The 20,158-nt window shown below is 40.7% G+C and overlaps 1 protein-coding gene across 1 annotated transcript; it reads left to right on the top strand.

Annotated features, from left to right (window-relative positions):
• The first annotated feature begins 15,487 nt into the window (after positions 1-15,487).
• LOC131249322 (disease resistance protein At4g27190-like) lies at positions 15,488-19,703 on the top strand. The gene is made up of 2 exons (XM_058250003.1): positions 15,488-18,573; positions 19,536-19,703. The coding sequence occupies exon 1, from the start codon at positions 15,662-15,664 to the stop codon at positions 18,539-18,541; it is 2,880 nt and encodes a 959-aa protein (XP_058105986.1). The 5' UTR covers positions 15,488-15,661; the 3' UTR covers positions 18,542-18,573; positions 19,536-19,703.
• Positions 19,704-20,158: the final 455 nt, after the last annotated feature.

The following is a 20,158-nucleotide window of genomic DNA, read 5'->3' on the forward strand; positions in this document are numbered from 1 at the left end:
CAAGTTTGGGGCTTCATAACTCTCGCGTTCCTTGCAGTATTTCTGTAAAATCAGCGTCTCTTGGAAGTCTTTTGGCTGGTCTACACGATGGACGGTTCAGATCTGCCATATGATCAAAGATGGTGGGCCACAACTGCCTGGAAAGTCCGATTTCGCGGACGTGCGTAGCCTTTCGCACGTCCGGCGCTGACGTGATTGGTGGGCCCCACAGAGGTGTTTTCAAGGAAATCCACCCCGTCCATTAGATTGCCCTCGAAATTTCAGTAAGAAACGGATGGTTTTTCATATCCATTGACTAAGAATTAGAGAAGAAATCATCCAAACATCAATTTGAACGTTGCAGGGCAGTCCACTTATGGCCTCTGTATCGCGCACGTGTGATTGCATGGGTCCAAAAGCTCAGCATGGGTTCGATGAATTCGTGGCCCTCTACACGATGGACGGATTGGATTATCCGTACAGGCCATGGGTGGGGCCCACTTGCGTCCGCAAAAACGGACAGTTTCCGTCCGTTATACAACGTTAATGCGGCAATTGCCGTTTTAAAGAAGAAGATACGGGTCAGCCGCGCTGACCCGTTATACACGGTATGGTGCGGCTCGGCACATGTGTACCTCATGTACACACTTTGGTTATACAGGGCCCACTGTAATGTATATACAAGATCCGATCCATCCATTTGTTTCCTCATCTTATTTAAACCGCCGAGACCAAAGTTGAGACAGTTCCAAATATCAGGTGGGCCTAGAATCAATGGTTCATGGGCTGATCTGTCAGTTGGGGCACTTCCATAGTGATCCAAGGGCTAAATTTTGATATGTACGGTTAATTTATGGCCCTCAGGCCATGTATGAAGTTTTGAGCCAATCAGATGGCGAGAACTATATGATCTTGCATTTTTCACCAATTTCAGGCCTCTTTAACGTGAATAACTTGATTTCCTCGGATCCCTGGTGTGTAATTCCATCGATCTTGGTCCCCTGGAGTCCGTCCCTTGCCTTGGGTGTCATCAGAGCGTCAAATCCATAGTTTAAGCACCCTTTTTCAGTTCATGCTTGTCAATACACTCTGCATCACAAATACAATTAAATCAGGCTATTAAACGGTATCATGCTTGTAAATCCATGCAGTAAATGGGTCTGATATGCAATATTTGACCCTCAACATATATATATTTGGAGTCCCTCTAATACTTGATTCAATTATATTTCGTTAGTCTACTAATTCTGATAAATATATGTGTGTGTGTGTGTGTGTGTGTGTGTGAAATTTGAGTTACAGCTAAAGGTTAACACTCGGGTTTTTGGGAAACAAGTAGTATAATCAGGTTCTGGGAACCGGGGTGTTACAGTAATTGTTTGTCCCCGGCCCATAGCCAATGAAAAACGCGAATAGAATTAGGTTCCCTTTTGTATCTTTACAGTGGCCTCCTCCTCCAAATGCCCCCGGATTCCCTCTAGCCCATCCACATTTAATTTGGCCCAATGCTCTCCTAGTTTTATCCATTTAACTATTTCGAATCCCTTCGCAAGAGGCATACTCGTGGGCATGCCCAATTCCTTGAAAATCAACGAATTACCAGCGATGTGGTCGTTGGAGTTGAGGAGCCCTCACACAACCTCCCTAACCACTGCTTGATTCGATTATTAACAAACGACACTGAAGGAAGTTTCCCGTCAAATATTGTCAAATTTCTAGCCTTCCAAATCTCCCAAACAATCAGGCTTGGAGAGAGACAATATAGTTCCAATAAGACTCCACCAAGGGGATACATAAGCCACCAGTAATATAATCTTTCCTAGACCGACGGATGACTAGGGAGCATAAGGCCAAATAGGGTAATAAAATACTTCCAGATAGCCTCTGCCATTTGACTGTGGATAAAAAGATAGGCCAGCGACTCCAAATTCGGTCCGATCCCACGCTCCTCTTCACAGCAGACACATTTAGATATTATACTAACTCCTTTATCCTGGATCCTTTCATCCACCAGGATTGCCCCTTTCATCAACTTCCAAACAAAAATGGCGATCCTTTCGAAGGCATTTTCGAGTGCCACACCCACTTAGCCTAACCCCTCCGATGCCTGCTCACTCTACACACCTCCCAACCGGACTTAACTGAGAACCTCCCTGATGAAGCATGCGGCTAGATACAAACATCAAGCTCGTCTGAGGTGCAGAAACCTCCTTGCCTAATATGAGCCAACACCTCCTACGGAAGAAAATTCAAAGTCGTCGACGAGTGAATAACCCCCTGATTCCCTAGGAATTGCTGCACTTGTAGCGCCTAAACATCCGTTGGGATCGACTGAGTGGCTAGCTACTCTAACCAACCAAGGCCAGACCAGTTGACTGACCATAAATTACAGAATCCTTGGCCCACTTGTCACTGCACATTGTTGTCCAGAATTGGAAAGAGCTTTTGAAGGCCTTTCTAGAAAGGGGAGCCCATACCTGGCAGAGCAGAATCTAGGATCGAGGCCCTGCTGATAGCATACTTGGATCTCATGAAGTCTGCCCAGATGCTTCCTTCATTACTGCACTTCAGCGCCCAAGCCAACTTTTGCCTCAAAGCCATCATAACATCACTCAACTTTCTGACGCCCAACCCCCTTTCATCAATGGGCCTAACTATCTTACTCCGCTTCAGCCAGTGGAGCTTTCTTTTGCCGTCTTTCCAACCCCAAAAGAAATTAGAGAAGATTTTTTCCATGTCCTTTAACACAAGTTTCAAAATTTGGGTGGCCTCCATTACATGGATTGGGATACCGCCAAGCACATGCCGGATCAAGGTAATCCTCCTAGCCTGGGATAGATACTTGCCATTCCAGCCTTGAATTTTAACAGCATCTTCATTAGCATGGGTTGAAAAGTGCCTCTTCTCACACTCCCTTTAACCAAAAGGATCCCCAATTAATAGACCTCCCCTTCCACTGCCTTGGGGATGCCTAGAGCCCTCTCGATGCTTCTTATCCTAGCCAGGGGCAACTTTGAGAAGCAGTGGAAACCACTCTTCCTGAGATTAATTTTTTGACCAGACATCACTTGGTAGGCCTTTAGAAAACTCACTACCGCTCTAAGCGAGGCGAGACCCCCATTTAGAAATAAAAGCATGTCATCAGCATATAGGAGGTGAGAGATTTGCTGACTGCCCCGTTTAATCTCGAACTTCTTAGTAAACTTAACTTCTTCCTTGTCATATGATGTTTATCATTTTAAGCAATGGGACATGAGTTTTTTAATATTGCACATATGCAACAGCCATCCTTCATGCAAGTTTTAGAAAACCTAATCTGAAAGCTCGTTTGAGCACATTCCACGAGGAGTTCCGTGAAGCTGATTAGACAGATAACTTTTTTATTAGTATTGTACTATTATGAATGGATTAAAATGAATTATTGTATTTGATTGAATGAATGAATGATTTGTTAGGGGACCACAAAAGCACACAGAGATGAATCAAGCAAAGTACTCCAATCGGAACAACAAGTCTAATCACAAACAATTTAAATTTAATATGGAAAAACACTTGAGGGAAAAAATCACAATACAAAGCGATAGTAATGCACTATAAAAGCAGAAATTACAAGAGATAAAGAGAATACCCAATTCCAACAAGCTTCGAATTTCCCCTTATAAGCCCTTAAAACACTAGGAATGAATTACAAAGCCTTAGAATATACCTTATTTTCGATTACACCATATATATATATATATATATATATATATATATATATATATATATATATATATATATATATATATATATATATATATATATATATATATATATATATATCTATATCTTCGATGTCAATCACAATCGAAATAGGAAACAAATCCCGCAGATATGAAACTCTGCGTAACTCTGCACAATCGTTCAATGACATCTTTGATGGAACTTCGATGGCATCGACAAAATGTCGATGGCATTGAACCTCGTTGATGTTATCGAATAAAATACCAAAACGTTCTAGTGACTAAATATGTATTTTTCAGATTTTTTCGATGGCATCGAGCAGGACTTCGATAGCATCGATAGCATGTCAATTGGCATCGAGCAGGACACCTCAAAGTGTAGAGCAACCAACATGGATTTCTGAATTTTTCTAATGGTATCAAACATGAATTCGATGACATTGAAGTCTGCTCAATGGCATCGAACTGTCATCAATAGTCCCGTTAATTTACATATGTAAGACATCAATCAAAATAATTATGCATATGTTTATGAATGGATTAAAATGAATTATTTAGCCTCATTTGTTGATAATTATGGTTAAATATTGAATTTAGCCTCAGTTGATGCCAACAGAGGTAAAATCTATCTTCGGCCTTAGTTCCCGAAACTGAGACTACAACTCCCATGACTAAAGGCTTTAACCTCAATTATTTGGAACCAATGTTAAAAATAGATTTAGCTTTGATTAGAGGCAACCGAAGCTAAAATTTGGATTTAGTCTCGGTTAGAAACAATAGAAGTTAAAATTTTGATTAAACCTCATTTCAAGGCAACTGAAGTTAAAAAAGTTCTTTTAACTTCACTTAAAGAACCGAGGCTATAAAAGTATTTTTAGCCTCGGTTGTTAAAACTGAGGCTAAAGCCTTTAGCCACGGGATTCCAACCTCATTTTGGATGACTGAGGCAAAATTGAGGCTTTAGTCTCAGTTTTTAACCTTTTTAGCCACGGTTTTGAACTGAGGCTAAAGCCCTTTTTTGTAATGATAGACATACAATCCCCACTTTTTAGTGTGGCATGCCCCACTTAAAATTTGGATCTACTTCAATTTTTAACTCATGTTCATGAAATTGATTAACAGAGAGGATGTAAAATGACCATCTCAGTGAGCTCACATAGCTTCCACCAGTGGGAAGGGAAAAAAATTCTATGGCTATGCTTAGGCCTAGAAATGATTCACCAGGAAAAAAATAATTGTACCCAACATATATTCACATGTATATGCAAACTTCCATAGGAAATGATTCACCAGAAAAAACAAGACCAATCTTGACAACAGATTGCCCACAGTTTTTTTTTTTTTTAATTAAACATTTTATTCACATAGAGAAAGGATGTTTACGTTCAGGCTGCCACTCTGGGAAAAAAATCCCAAGGGAAGCCTATCATATAGCCCTAGCTGAAGAAAGAAAGAAAGAAATTAAAGCCTGGAAAAACAGCAGAAAGTGGGGCTACGGACTACATGTCTCGGGCATTGGGATGGAACAAAACAGGTTAGCTTTCCTTAACTGTCCCCAGCCCGTCCTATCTAAGACAATTTCCCCTTGAGAAGAGACTGGAAGATCAATGACGGTTGTGAAGACCTTGCTGATTGGTTAGTACTGCCCAAGCGAGCCAGACTGTCCACCACTTTGTTGACCTCTCTCGGGATGTGGATTAACAACACTCCCTCGCTGCTCCAAATAAAATCAAACCGCTTCTTCCAATAATAGTTGTTCCAGGGGGTTCACCCTCTCGTGGAGAATAAGGCCACCACCAAAGATGAGTCGCTTTCCACTTCTACCCTATTGAGGCCTCGGTCCCTGGATAGGTTTAAACCATCCACCTCCACTCTAGCTTCAGCTAAGAAGTTGAATCTGGTTTCATACCCTTGGGAGAATGCGAAGATGAACTCACCTCTGTCGTCTCCGCAAACACCCTCGCTGCCCCCATGAGCCTGGGTTTGCCCAGGATGACCCATCCACGTTTAGCTTTGCCCTTCCCACTTTCGGCCTATTCCATTTAACAAGAGAGAAGGTCGGTCTAATTCAATGACCTGGAGAGAGGCCTAGATCTCTAACAGCCTCCTGGCTGATCCGATCTAAGCTTGTTGGGAACGAGAATACGCTTACGATTAGAGAGAGCCATCTACGTATTCTGAGAAGGGATTGGTCCGTCTTGATCTGGGATTCATCGAAATGATTCTTGTTCCTAGCCCTCCAGATTTCCCAGAAGATGAGGGCTGAGGTTAGCTCATGGAGGACCCCAATACCTGATGACTCATTTTTCGTGGACCACCACTGGGCCTCCCTTCCTACTGTTGTCTGGCCTTCTAAGAAAGAAACTAAGAGGAGGGAAGAGAAGTGGGTCCAGAGATTTCTAGCGAGCTAGCCACCCACAAATAGGTGGTCCAAAGATTCCTCCTGTCGGCCGTTATCTGGATCACAACAGACACAACAAGAGGCCAGGGTCACACCTTTCTTCTTGATGCTTAAATCAATCGGGACAGCTTTGTGTAACATCTTCCATAAGAACACAACAATCTTGGGGGGAATTGAGGCATGTCATGTCCACTTTGCCGAAGAATGTATGGGACTTGATGATCGACAGATCAACCTCCATGCTGATTTGAATGAGAACCTCTCAGACTGCTCCCTAGTCCAGATGACATGATCTTCTCCTGGTTGAATGGTGATCCCCTCCGAGAGGACATGATTAAGGACAAAGGAGGGGAGAGATGGAGGGATTATAGCATTTGGAAAAATGTCGTCGCGCCTAAGGATGTCCTTAACCTTTAGGTTGAGCAAGTCAAGGGGAATTTGCCCCGATATCTAGCCGTGAAAGGGGCACAAACCCATCCAGTTGGAGGTCCAGAAGTTGTTGCTTCCCTCCCCCAAAAGTAGCCGGGAGTTATTCTCTACCAGATGGATCACTTTCTTCACTTATTTCTAGCAAGGGGAATCAAAAGAACGATGGGATGGAGTACCTGAGGTAAGGTTGACGATCCCGTACTTGGAACACATAAAGTTGCCCCCACCGACTATTTTTGAACCCGTATAGAATTTTTCAAGCCCTTTTTAGTCTCATTGCCTCCATGATTTCCATCATGGCCTTGATACCTAGACCTCCCTTTGGCTTGAGAGTTGTTATGATCAAGTTCCAGCTAACCCAATGGAGATTCCTTTTCCCCTTGTCTACCCCCATAGGAAATCAGCAAGATCCTTTTCCAATGAAGATAGCATGCCTTTTGGCACCTCTACGGCAGCGAGTGTATGAATCGAGACGCTTCATAGTACATGTTGAATGAAGGTCACTCTACCCACGAGGTTAAGGAATCTCCCTTTCCATCCTGAAATTCATTCTAGGATCTTGTCTATCATTGGCTAGAATGATGTAGACCTGATTTTCCCCTTCAGCAGAGGGGGCCCCAAGATAAATGAAGGGAGTTGCTGCTCTCACAATACCTAACAATCTCTCCACTGTCCTTATGCGGCCTTCTGACATCTTAAAGGGCAGCAGGATACTACTTTTTCCTTTGTTGATTTTCAGGCCTGAAATTATTAGGAATTTATTCAGTAATTTCAATATAGTTGAGAAGGATTTTCTGCCGCCGTTGGTAAAGACAGTGGTGTCATCGGCATACAAGAGATGGGAGATAGAGAGGTTCCCACGGGTGGTCCTGAATGGCATGCATTGGTTGCTTTTTGCAAGAGTTTGAAGGCCCCTGTTGATGGCCTCCATCACCAGAATGAATAGGCTCGGGGAGATGGGGCCTCCTTGGCGAAGACCCCTTTCGGATTTAAAGAAAGCACTTGCTTCACCATTGAAGAGCACCGAGAACCAAACACTTTACCAGCATTTCTCTGCCAGGGAGATGCATTGCTAACTAAAGCCGAACCTAAGCAGCACCGCCTTGAGAAAATTCTAGCCTACTTTGTCGTAGGCTTTTTCTAGATCGATCTTCATAATAATATTGTCGCCTCTCACCTTCTTGTCAATGTCTCAAATAAGCTCTTGGGCTAGGACGATGTAATCTATGATTAACCTCCCTTGGACGAATGCCATTTGCTCCTTAGAGATCAGTTTAGGCCGGAGCAAGTTGAGCCTAGTTGCAATCATCTTAGAGAATATTTTGTATACATAGTTGTAAAGGCTTATGGGGCGAAATTCTGAGAATATTTTAGAAGATGAATTTTTCGGGATTAGACATAAAAGGGAGGCAGAAAAGGCCCTAGGGATGTTACCTCCTTGGAATAGATATTTCGCCGCTCGAAGAATGTCAGGGGCCACTGTATCCCAGCAAGAAGCGAAGAAGGCTCCTAAGAAGCCATTTGGCCCTGGCGCACCATCGGCAGGCGAGGTTGAAAGTACCTGTTTGATTTCCTCCATCGAAGGGTCTGATAAGATAAAAGAGTTGCCCTCTAAGGACACAGACAAGGGAATCAGCGGCAGGAAATCCCCAATGGGATCTGTGGCTTCTGCTGAATAAAGATCTGCGAAGATTGCCCACAGTTATACAGACCATACAGTGACTTCAGAGCATTGGCATCCATCCATTGTGATGGTGTACCCTATCTAACGAGCGGACCACCATGACTTCTACTTTGGGTGATCTTTAAGTTCTGGCCCACTTTTTCACTAATAAGATCATCAAGATATTCTACGAATGTTCACATGCACTGTTGTATGTTAATATTTCTCTAGTTAATTGTCTGATGGCCTTTTTCGTACGGTAACATTATCAAGAAGGCCACTTAAAAGGAGAAATTTCCTACTGTACGACCAGTATATGGCCCACAACCTTTTTAAGCACATTTCTTTTTAGCTGCCCAAAATACTCCCTAGTCATACGGACAGCTTTTCACATTACGAAAATGCCCCTGCTTTTCAAAAAAGCGATATCTGAAAGCGAGGGTTCCCTATGGCGGATTATGACCGTAGCTATAACCGTAGCCATTAACAAAAATAAGTGGGTAGTGGGACAACGAGTCGAGGTTGACCGGGTCAGGCTGTTTTATGAATGGAAGGCATGAATATAGTCACATAAATCACAGTGGGCCCCACAGTTAGGTCCCACCCACCTTAATGTCATGGATCCCACCACACTGCTCAAACAGAAGTGTCCACTGATTCTATTTTTTGTAAAAAAAAAAACATTTAGAATATAAGAGCAGATAAGCATTTTGATTAGTTATCGGTAATTCATCTTGTTATGATTATCATGACCATGGGTTCAGCAACAAGTTCTCCAGCATATGATTGAATTGTGTTTGGATTTACAGGTGAATTCAATTGAGAACAATCATTTTAACCAAGAGGGAATGACAGGAAGTGGCCCTCAAATTCAATTTTACAAATCCAACTTGAAAATAACACAAGGGCTCATTTAACGTACATAGTAGAATTTAAACACTGGAATTTAGTAGGTTTTGCAACATGGAAAATTAAGTGAAATTTGTTAATCGAATATATGTGTTATATCCAATTCATTTCATGCATTTCATGGTCAATTCAATTCATTTTAGGATCAATTCCCTTAACTTCACGATCAATTCCGTGTATTTCACGGTCAATTCCGACGATTCCCCTTCACTTCACGGTCAATTCAATTCATTTCGTGGTCAATTCCCTTCACTTCACAGTCAATTCCATGCATTTCACGGTCAATTCCATTCACTTCACGGTCAATTCCATGCATTTCACTCCCTTACACTTAAATACACATTCGAACTCATCCCTGCCATCCCTATTCCCTCAAATACACGTCCGAACTTATCTCTTCCATCTCTATTCCTTCTTTTCACCCATTTTCTTCATTAAATCTCTATCCTACTATCACATTACATCTTCCATTTCCATTCTACTCAAGGCTACCTGAAATGCATCGAATTGACCGTGAAGTGCATCGAATTGATCGTGAAGTGAAGGGAATTGACCGTGAAGTGAAGGGAAATGACCGTGAAATGTATGGAATTGACCATGAAGTGAAGTGGATTCATCGAAATTAACCGTGAAATGTATGAAAATGACAATGAAGTGGAGGGAATTGACCTTGAAATGCATCGAATTGACTGTGAAGTGAAGGGAAATGACCGTGAAATGCATGGAATTGACCGTGAAGTGAAGCGAATTCGCCTAAATTGACCGTGAAATGCATGGAAATGATCGTGAAGTGAAGGGAATGGACCGTGAAATGCATCAAATTGACTATGAAGTGAAGGGAAATGACCATGAAATGCATGGAATTGACTGTGAAGTGAAGCGGATTCACCAAAATTGATAGTGAAATGCATGAAAATGACCATGAAGTGAAGGGAATTGACCATGAAATGCATCGAATTGACCGTGAAGTGAAGGGAAATGACCGTGAAATGCATGGAATTGACCGTGAAGTGAAGCAGATTCACCTAAATTGACTGTGAAATGCATGAAATTGACCATGAAATGAATGGAATTGACCGTGAAATGCATCGAATTGACCGTGAAGGGAAATGACCGTGAAATGCATGAAATTGACTGTGAAATGAAACGGATTCGCCGAAATTGACCGTGAAATGCATGGAAATGACCGTGAAATGAAGGAAATTGACCGTGAAGTGCATCGAATTAACTATGAAGTGAAGGGAAATGCATGGAATTGACTGTGAAGTAAAGCGAAATGATTGTGAAAATTACAATAAAAATGCCATATTCTAAACCCTACCCATATCTTAAAAATATCTTGATAACACCTTTTGTTGTATTTTTCAAGATATTTTTGTAATATTTTCAAAATCTGAGTGATATTTGTCGCACTACTACGGTGGACAGATCATAGTGTATGTGAGAACCCAGTTACCTTAGAGATCATCGAATGTTTTGACCGATTCAAACTAATTCATGAGCCACATCAAGTATAAACCAATGGTAAAAGGTTCCAATGATTAGTTAATCCTACCCATTGGATTTGCACTACTGTTCCCCTAGACCGTACAAAAACTGTGATGAGTTGGATTGTTCTCAACTGGTGGTATAATCTTTTGGTTGTGGCTCATTGGAAAGATCATTTAAGAACTAGACAGTCAAAGCAGACCAATCAAGGGTTTATGGCTTGTTTGATTTACTATAACTATTATAAATTATATGTAAATGGGTAATCATTTTTCTTCACGCGTGTTTGGAATGGAGGTTAGAATGGTGGTGGAATTTCACCTCGAAAACCAAAATTCAAACTAGTCCAAGCCAAAACCTTGTGGGCCTACCTTGGTGTATGAGTTATATATCCATGTTGTTCATTCATTTGTTTAAATGATTTAAGATCATGGACCCAAACATGAAGTAGATCCAAAGCTCAAGTGGGCCATGTAATAGAAAACAGTGGAAATTGAATGCCTACCATTGAAAACTTCTAAAAGACTACATAAGTATTGGATCTACCTCATTTTTTTACTCATGCCCTAAAATGATCTTGCAAAATGAATGGATGGCATGGATAAAACATGTACATCAAGGTGGGCCCCATATAGTCTGAGTTAAGACCTACGCAACTTGTAAAATGGATGGACAGATTGGATAAAAACATATCGACCCCAAATTGCTGTCCAGTTACCCGGTCGACCGAGTTGGTACCCAGTCGACCCATTTCTTTGTGGGGTAGGTAGTCAGGGTCGATCGTGTTACTGGACAGCAATTCGGGGTCGACCGGGTTGGGGTCCACCATGATTTATGTTTTTTAATCCAGTCTTGTCCATCCATTTAACGCCCACTATTAAAAACTTATTAAGAGTTGCAGAAGTTTTGTATTGAGTTGATATTTGTGCTTTCACTTCATGCAGGTGTTCACTTCATTGTAGATGGGGGATGGCCTAGAATCTTTCAAATAGGAAGACCCTAGCTATCCAAGTCCTTGTCCATTTTTCTGTTGTCAATTGCCCATTTGTAGGCCACTGATCAAAGAGTTAGGAACTTCCGATCTAGAATATTTGGGAATAGTCCATCCATGGTGGGCAAGCAGAACAATCTACAGCTCCAACACGTGGGCCTAATAATATGGATAGCATCAGAGCACCATACATGTCCTGCTGCTTGAGGGCCCTATAGTTCCTTGGACAATAATAACAAGTTAATGTGTGCAAGCAATGGACTGAAGAAGGAGAAGAAGGCCCTATAGTGCCTTGGACAATAACATTAATGAGTGGAAGCAATCATTCTAAGAAACTATACATGCAAGCCAACCTCTGGTAATTCCAGGAACATTGGAAGTTGCACATAAAACTTTCCAGTGTAGCACTTATTTCATAGCCCTAGAGCTTGTTAACTTGACTCAAAACTTGGCTGAGTCAACTTGACTTGGTTGTATACACATTGTTGATCCATTTTGCCAAGTCATTTTAGAGCATGAACCCAAAATTAAAGCAAATCCAAATCGCAGGTGAACCACTAGTGATTGAATGCCCGCCATTAAAAACTGACCGTGAAGTGAAGGGAATTGACCGTGAAATGCATGGAAATGATCATGAAGTGAAGCGAATAAACCGTGAAGTGAAGGGAATTGACCGTGAAATGCATGGAATTGACTGTGAAGTGAAGGGAAATGACTGTGAAATGCATCGAAATGACCATGAAGTGAAGTGAATTGACCGTGAAATGCATCGAATTGACCGTGAAGTGAAGGGCATTGGCTGTGAAATGCATCGAATTGACCGTGAAGTGAAGCGAATTGACCATGAAATGCATGGAAATGACTGTGAAGTGAAGCGAATTGACCGTGACCAAATGCATCGAATTGACCATGAAGTGAAGTGAAATCATCGGAGTTGACTATGAAATGCATGGAATTGACCATGTAATGCATGGAAATGATTGTGAAGTGAAGTGAATTGACCGTGAAATGCATTGAATTGACCATGAAGTGAAGTGAATTGACCATGAAATGCATCAAATTGACTTTAAAGTGAAGTGAATTGATCGTGAAATGCGTCGAATTAACTGTGAAGTGAAGTGAATTGACCATGAAATGCATCGAATTGACCGTGAAGTGAAGTGAATTGACCGTGAAATGCATTGAATTGACCGTGAAGTAAAGGGAATTGACCGTGAAATGCATGGAATTGACTGTGAAGTAAAGGGAATTGACCGTGAAATGCATGGAATTGATCGTGAAGTGAAGGAAATTGATCGTGAAATGCATGGAATTGACCGTGAAGTAAAGGGAATTGATCATGAAATATATAGAATTGACCATGAAGTGAAGGGGAATCATCAGAATTGACCGTGAAATGCATTGAATTGACCGTAAAGTGAAGGGAATTGACCGTGAAATGCATTGAATTGACCGTGAAGTTAAGGGAATTGACCGTGAAATGCATTGAATTGACCGTGAAGTAAAGGGAATTAACCGTGAAATGCATAGAATTGACCGTGAAGGGGAATCGCTGGAATTGACCGTGAAATGAATGGAAATGACCGTGAAGTGAAGGGAATTGACCGTGAAGTGAAGGGAATTGACTATGAAATGCATGGAATTGACCGTGAAGTGAAGAGAATTGACCGTGAAGTAAAGGAAATTGACCGTGAAATGCATGGAATTGACCATGAAGTAAAGGAAATTGACCGTGAAATGCATGGAATTGACCGTGAAGTGAAGGGAAATCGCCGGAATTGACCGTGCAGTGAAGCTAATTAACTATGAAATGCATGGAATTGACTGTGAAATGAAGCGAATTGACTGTGAAAGTGAAAGGAATTGACCATGAAATGCATGGAATTGACCGTGAAATGAAATTGACCGCGAATTGATTGAAATTGACCGTGAAGTGAATGAAATGAATGGAATTGGTCATGAACTAATTGAAATTAACCGCAAAGTAAATGAAATGGATTTTCGACCATCGGCCTGATGGAATCTTGAAAAATAAGTAGGTTGGTTAGCTAAAGTAGCATCTCCTACCCCAAAATCCTATATGGTATATTAAGTAACTATTCTGGTTTAGGAGATATGTTTATTAATGAATAAAGAAAAAAACGTTTAAAAAGAGAGAAAAAAAATTATTTGCTTACATATACATATTTAAATAAATATGTATTAGAGAAAAATGTAGGAGAGAAAAAGTTCTCCTTGTAAAAATAAATAAATAAATAAATAAATAAATAAAAATTGCACAGGTGGGACGGCAACGACCGGGCCGGATGAGGCTGTTTTTTTTTTTTTTTTTTTTCCTCTTTTTCCTTTTGTAATCCTCATTGCTTTTTTGTAGGTCCCATTATAATGTACGTGTTATATCCAAACCGTCCATCTATTTGGCAAACTTGTGTTAAGGCTTGAGACGAAAAATAAGACAGATCTAGCTATCAAGTTGACCACGTTGTAAAAGGCAGTGGAGGATTGAACGTCTAGATCAATATGAAATTTGATTTTCCTCTTCATCCAAATCTTTTTTCACCTTTTGAATAGATTGGATGGAAAATATATGTTATGGTGGGCCCTACGAAATTTTTAACAGTGAAAATCAAGTTTCCCGCTGCTATTTGTGGTGTAGTCCAGTTGATCTTTGGATATGATTCTTTTTCTCCCATAATGCTCTGAAATGATCTCGAAATATAGATGAACGGTGTGGATATAATAAATACATCATTGTGGCGCCCATGTCGAGGAGCGTCTCGTCTTCGCACACCAGCCAGTCGACTAACGGAAGGAATGAATGACGGGGGTATTTTGGTCCCTTAAAAAGTCGCCCGTACACAGGGGAGTATTCTTGGATGCTTAAAAAGAAGTGGGCTTTAAATGGCTGGTGGGCCATGAATGGGTCGTTCAGTAGGAAATTTCCCCACTTAAAAGTCTTTTGCTCTTCACTGGTCGTTTTACTTTCCCTACTCTCTCTGTATATATAGGAGGATTGCCACCTGCGCACCTTCTTAGGTGAGCACCCGTGCGCGTGCAACTTTGCACACATGCCATGGTCACAGAATCTGAACAGTCCACATGATGCGGAACTCTTGAAATCTCACTAGCCCAACTTTCACCTCCATACAAAACTCTGGTGGGCCGTGGAAAAAGGACACAGTTTCCTTCCTTGATTTGCATTTCTCTTTTCTATGGCCCACCAAAGTTTTGAATCAGGCTGAAAATTGGGCTCATAGAGTTCCAATGGGTGCCACATCAGGTGGACCGTTAAAATCATTATGTGCCCATGACACATGCAAATATGTGCACGGGTGCTCATGTAAGTAGGTGCGCGTGTGAGCATTTCTCATATATATTTGGTCTCTCTTGTCTTTTGTGTTGACGTATTTCACTCGGAACCATGTGCAATCTGACTAAGAACAGTGGCTCAGGATTATGATATTAAGAGATAATTACTTGAAAACTATTACGCATTATGAGGTGGTAGTAGTCATAATAGCCATTATGGAAAAAATAGCGCCTGTGGTGGCTGAAATAAATTATTTATTTTTTCTTTTGTTAATATGTAATGAGTTTTAGCTTGTATTATAATTATTGTAACAGTGGTGACCATAACTGTAACGGTGATGCTGTTATGTTGAGTATTTGGATGATTTGAATGGGTAAGAATCACTCATAACACTTATTTGATAAAATTTTATACAACACATGAAACAACCAGGCACGGTAAAGCCTACCACGTTACATAAATGAACCCAGTCCATTTGAATACTCAAGATTCTAATTCATCGAGCTCCAACAAACGTTTGTCTCTTTGTTCTAAATTCATCTACAGAATAATGATAGTCACAATTGCTCTAGTCGCGACAAAGGCAAAAGGAACTCCCTCTCTCTCTCTCTCTCTCTCTCTCTCTCAAAATCAACACTTTCCCTTCCTTCTCTCAGCATCTTGAAAGATAAGAAATACTTAGATTTCACAGCTTTATTTCCAACAATACTTTCGCTTCATCCCTCAGCAACCTTGGAACACTTCCTCAGCTATCCATCATCTAGTAGATATGGACTATTTGGGTCCAGTTGTGCAGGTGATTCTCTTCTTATGGGCTCCTGTTTCTCGGCAAATTGGTTATCTCAAACACCTCAATGACAACATCACCAAATTGACGAACGAAACTAAGGAGCTAAAATGCAATCGCGATGACATTCAAGCAAACGTCGAGGCTGCTACAACAGTCGGAAAGACACGGATACGGCAAGTGGATAATTGGCTACTGGAAGTAAGCGATATCGAAACTGAAGTCGATTCAATTAGATTGGAGTTCGAACAAATGAGAACATGCTTGAATGGTTGTTGCACCGACCACTTGTCTCGTTATAAATTGGGAAAAAGGGTCGCTAAAATGAACAAAGATGTCCAAAACCTCAAAGGAAAAGGAGGCTTCGATAGGGTGGCTGTGAGTCCTCTCCGGCCAAAGGTGTTGGAGATGCAAACTTCGCTACCTCGTGGACAGCAAAACACGTCTGAGAAAACCTTGGAGGATATATGGCAATGCTTGCACGATGAGGAGAACAGCATGATGTGTGTCTGTGGCATGGGTGGAATAGGGAAAACCACTCTCATGAAAGCAGTTAACAATAGGCTCATCGGAACCCATGAGTTTGATGTCGTGATTTGGGTGACTGTGTCCAAAGACCTTAATTTGGGATCAATCCAAGAGAAGATTGGAAACATATTGGGTATGGAATTCCGCAGCAATGAAGAAAAGAGGGACAGGTTGTTTGCTCGGTTGAAGAATGTGAGGTATCTGCTCATCTTAGATGATCTATGGGAAGCATTTAACTTGGATCAAGTTGGAATTCCAAAGCCCGACAAGCAAAACAGATGTAAAGTCGTGATAACCACTCGATCCATTGCAGTGTGTAATGCGATGGGGGCTGATATGCAAATTAAAGTGAAGACTCTTACGCGTGAGGAGGCGTGGAATTTGTTCTATGAAAGATGTGGGGATGTGGTTCTATCACCTGATATTCGACCAGTAGCAGAGAAGGTTGTGGAAGAGTGTGGTGGACTACCACTTGCCATTAAGACGGTGGGACGGGCCATGCATCGCAAAGATAAGAAAGAGCTATGGGAGAACGCATTGAGGGCATTGAAAGGATCATCGCCTGAGGTTCCAGGTATGGAGCGCGAAGTGTTTCTTCCTTTGAAACTTAGTTATGATTACTTAGGAGAAGATAGTATCAAACTCTGTTTTCTTTATTGTTCTCTATTTCCAGTAAATTATGATATAGAAATAGATGAGCTAGTAACATGCTGGGTCATGGAAGAAGGATTCATAGAAAATGTGAATAACTTGGAAGAAGCATCAAACAAGGCGCATGGCATCCTTGAAAGAATCAAGGATGCATGCCTCTTAGAAGAAGGGTCTCGAGGTAATGAATATGTTAGGATGCATGATTTGGTACACGACTTGGCGGTATGGATCACTTCACTATCATCGTCATCATCTGCTTCAAACTCAAGAGTCCTTGCGCTATCCGCGGAAGGACTACTGCAGCCACCAGAAGAGAAAATGTGGGGAGGGTTTGGAAGGATTTCGTTGATGCACAACAAAATAAAACATCTCCAAATTACACCCAATTGCCCTAACTTGATCTCCTTGTTCCTCAATGACAACTATCAATTGCATACCATTCATAGTAGTTTCTTCGAGCTCATGCCGAAACTTCAGATCCTCGATCTAAGTAATACTTGCATCGAATCTCTCCCAATGTCATTATCCCTATTGGTGAATCTACACGCGCTTATTTTAAGATATTGCAGAGATCTAGTGGAGGTGCCGCCATTAGGACAGCTAAAGGAACTCCAATTGCTAGATCTATCCTTCTCTGGCATCAAAAAATTCCCTCAAGGCATTGCAAGCTTGGGTAAACTTAAGCGGTTGGATCTGTCGTATTTCAATGCATTCGCCGCAGTTCCCCCCAATGTGATATCAAGGCTATCTAATCTTGAGGATTTAAGAATGTTGGTGTTAGGACATATGAGTGAAGCTATTCTGGGAGAGGTCGTAAGCTTGAGACGCCTGACTTCTTTAAGTATCAGCGTATCCGGTCTTAATGGCTTCATCGCACATGATATGCTCCATTGGTCATGGTCGGACTTGAGAAGATTCAAGATTCAGGTCGGCGGGAATTTCATCTTCAAGGGCTGTGATAAGCAGATGAACATTTGTGGTTGTGACAGTTTCCCCCATGGGATTGAGGAATTGATAAAACATGCCAAGTTCTTACGCTTCGAGAAATGCAAAGTTCTAACACGTCTTTCTCAGTTAGTAGGCGATTCGAAGAGCTTAAGATGGCTTCAAATCAAGGACTTCAATGGACTGAAATGCATTATAGATTGGAGGGAGGTGGGAGATGATGGGTTGCAGTGTTTAGAGGAGTTGGATCTCCACACTTTACCTAAGTTGGAGAAGTTATTCGATGGCAGCGTTCCTCGCCCACATACAAGTCTTCGACAACTAAGAAAAATAAAGGTTGAAGAATGTCCCAAGCTAAGGTGTCTCTTCTCCTCTAATATGGTAGAACATCTGAACCAGTTAGAGGAGCTTTCGGTAATTGGTTGTGATAGAATGGAGGAGATTATAGAAGGCGTGCTGCCAGATAATGCACTCCTAAAATTACACGTCCTACAGCTACGCAGATTACCAAAGTTATCAAGCATTTGCAGCCAGCAACCCTCCCTCGCATCTCTAGAAAAGATCCGTATCAATATGTGTCCTAAGTTAAAGAAGCTCCCTCTCTTGTGGTCTGGAATTCAAGAAATACAAGGAAAAATAGAAGGCGAAAGAGAATGGTGGGAAGGATTACAGTGGGAAGACGACAACACTAAATCCATCTACGCTGGCATTTACAGCGAAAGAAGGCGGCCCATTTGAAACAGACATCCTTCTTCTTCAATCTTGAAAAGGTGAAGTAGATTGCTTTCATTAGTTTTTTTTTTTTCCTTTTTTTTTTAGAGCATTGCTCAATACACTAAGTTATAGTACTTCCAGTTGCTCTTTTGATCTAGAATGTCTGTCATGTCTAGTGCATAACCATCTCATCCATGGCCAGGGAGAAATTATATATGGTTGTAGGAAATAAGGCCAAATCATGGATGGATTGGATCATTTGCATAGTAGCCTATGGAATGCGTTTTGAACTTAATAATGGAAAATTCAGATTAGGCTGTCCAAGTGAATTGTGTATTTAGGAACATTATAACTTATAGTGCTCTGACAGTAATGGAGCATTTCTCTGTTTTATGTTTTCTTTGGTATTTAGTATCGAGAAATTCTGAAGTGCTCTCAGATCATATAGATTCCACTACATGGACTCATATCTAAAAATGAGGTGAACGTATTGATTCCACTACATAGACTATCTAAAAATGAGGTTTATTGTCTACATTTTAATTGAATCTAAGGGCACGTTTGTTTCACCAATTCCATGATAATGTAAAGGAAAAATATAGTTATTATAAATTATGTTACCTATTTCCTAACAACATTCATATTTTACTATTAATTTTTATATTTGAATTATTGATGGTAAAATCATATTGATGGCATTTTATATTAATACCAAATAATTACCAAAATATAATGATGTCATTATTTGGATTTAAAATTTTCAGGTCATATCATGAAAAGGTGCAATGATTATAAATTCATGTACTCTTGAATACACCTGTATTTAACTAATGATTTTCATATTTGATTTACAGTAATAAAATCATAATGATAACACATTTAATTTATAGGAAAATTGGTGGGAAAAAAAATAAAAAAATCTCTCTCATTACTTTATAAAATGATACATGAAAAGACATTTTAATTGAAGTTAGGGATAATTTTTTCAACTTCAAAATGTGGCTATTCTTATACACAGGTCATTTCTCCCTCAGACACCAATGGATGACTTATATTTAACTTGCCCACAATGGCCAACTATCTCAAGCTCTCGCTGTTTTTCCTCCCTCTAATTTTCTCCTACTCTTTTCAGGTATGTGGGATAATCCCTAGTTTACCTAAGCAAATTAGATTAATTTCTCACTCCTTAATACTGCTGCAATATCTCACCTGATACCCATAGTTTGGGGCAATGCTTATTGCCTTATGGACCCAACTTTGTGAGTCTACTGTAATATTTGTATGTGTTTTGTCCATGCTATCCATCCATTTTAACTGCTTATTTTAGGGCATGATTAAGGTAAAATTAACGCAGATCCAAAGCTCAAATGGATTAAACTAATATCTATGTTTTTTCTTCATCCAGGTTGTCCACTATTTCTTATAACGTGGTTCACTTGATCTTTGGATCTACCTCATTTATGGGCTCATGCCTTAAATTAAGCTGGCAAAACTGATGGACAATGTGAATAAAACACATACATCATGGTAGGCCCCACCGGGCAATCTGCCTTGGACTGTTTAATTTTTAAGATCGAATCCTCAAATGAGCTGGAAAAGTAGATAGAGGGCATGATATACAATATATTCATCATGGTGTGC

This window comes from Magnolia sinica, chromosome 6, assembly GCF_029962835.1.
Source record: "Magnolia sinica isolate HGM2019 chromosome 6, MsV1, whole genome shotgun sequence".
NCBI lineage: Eukaryota > Viridiplantae > Streptophyta > Magnoliopsida > Magnoliales > Magnoliaceae > Magnolia > Magnolia sinica.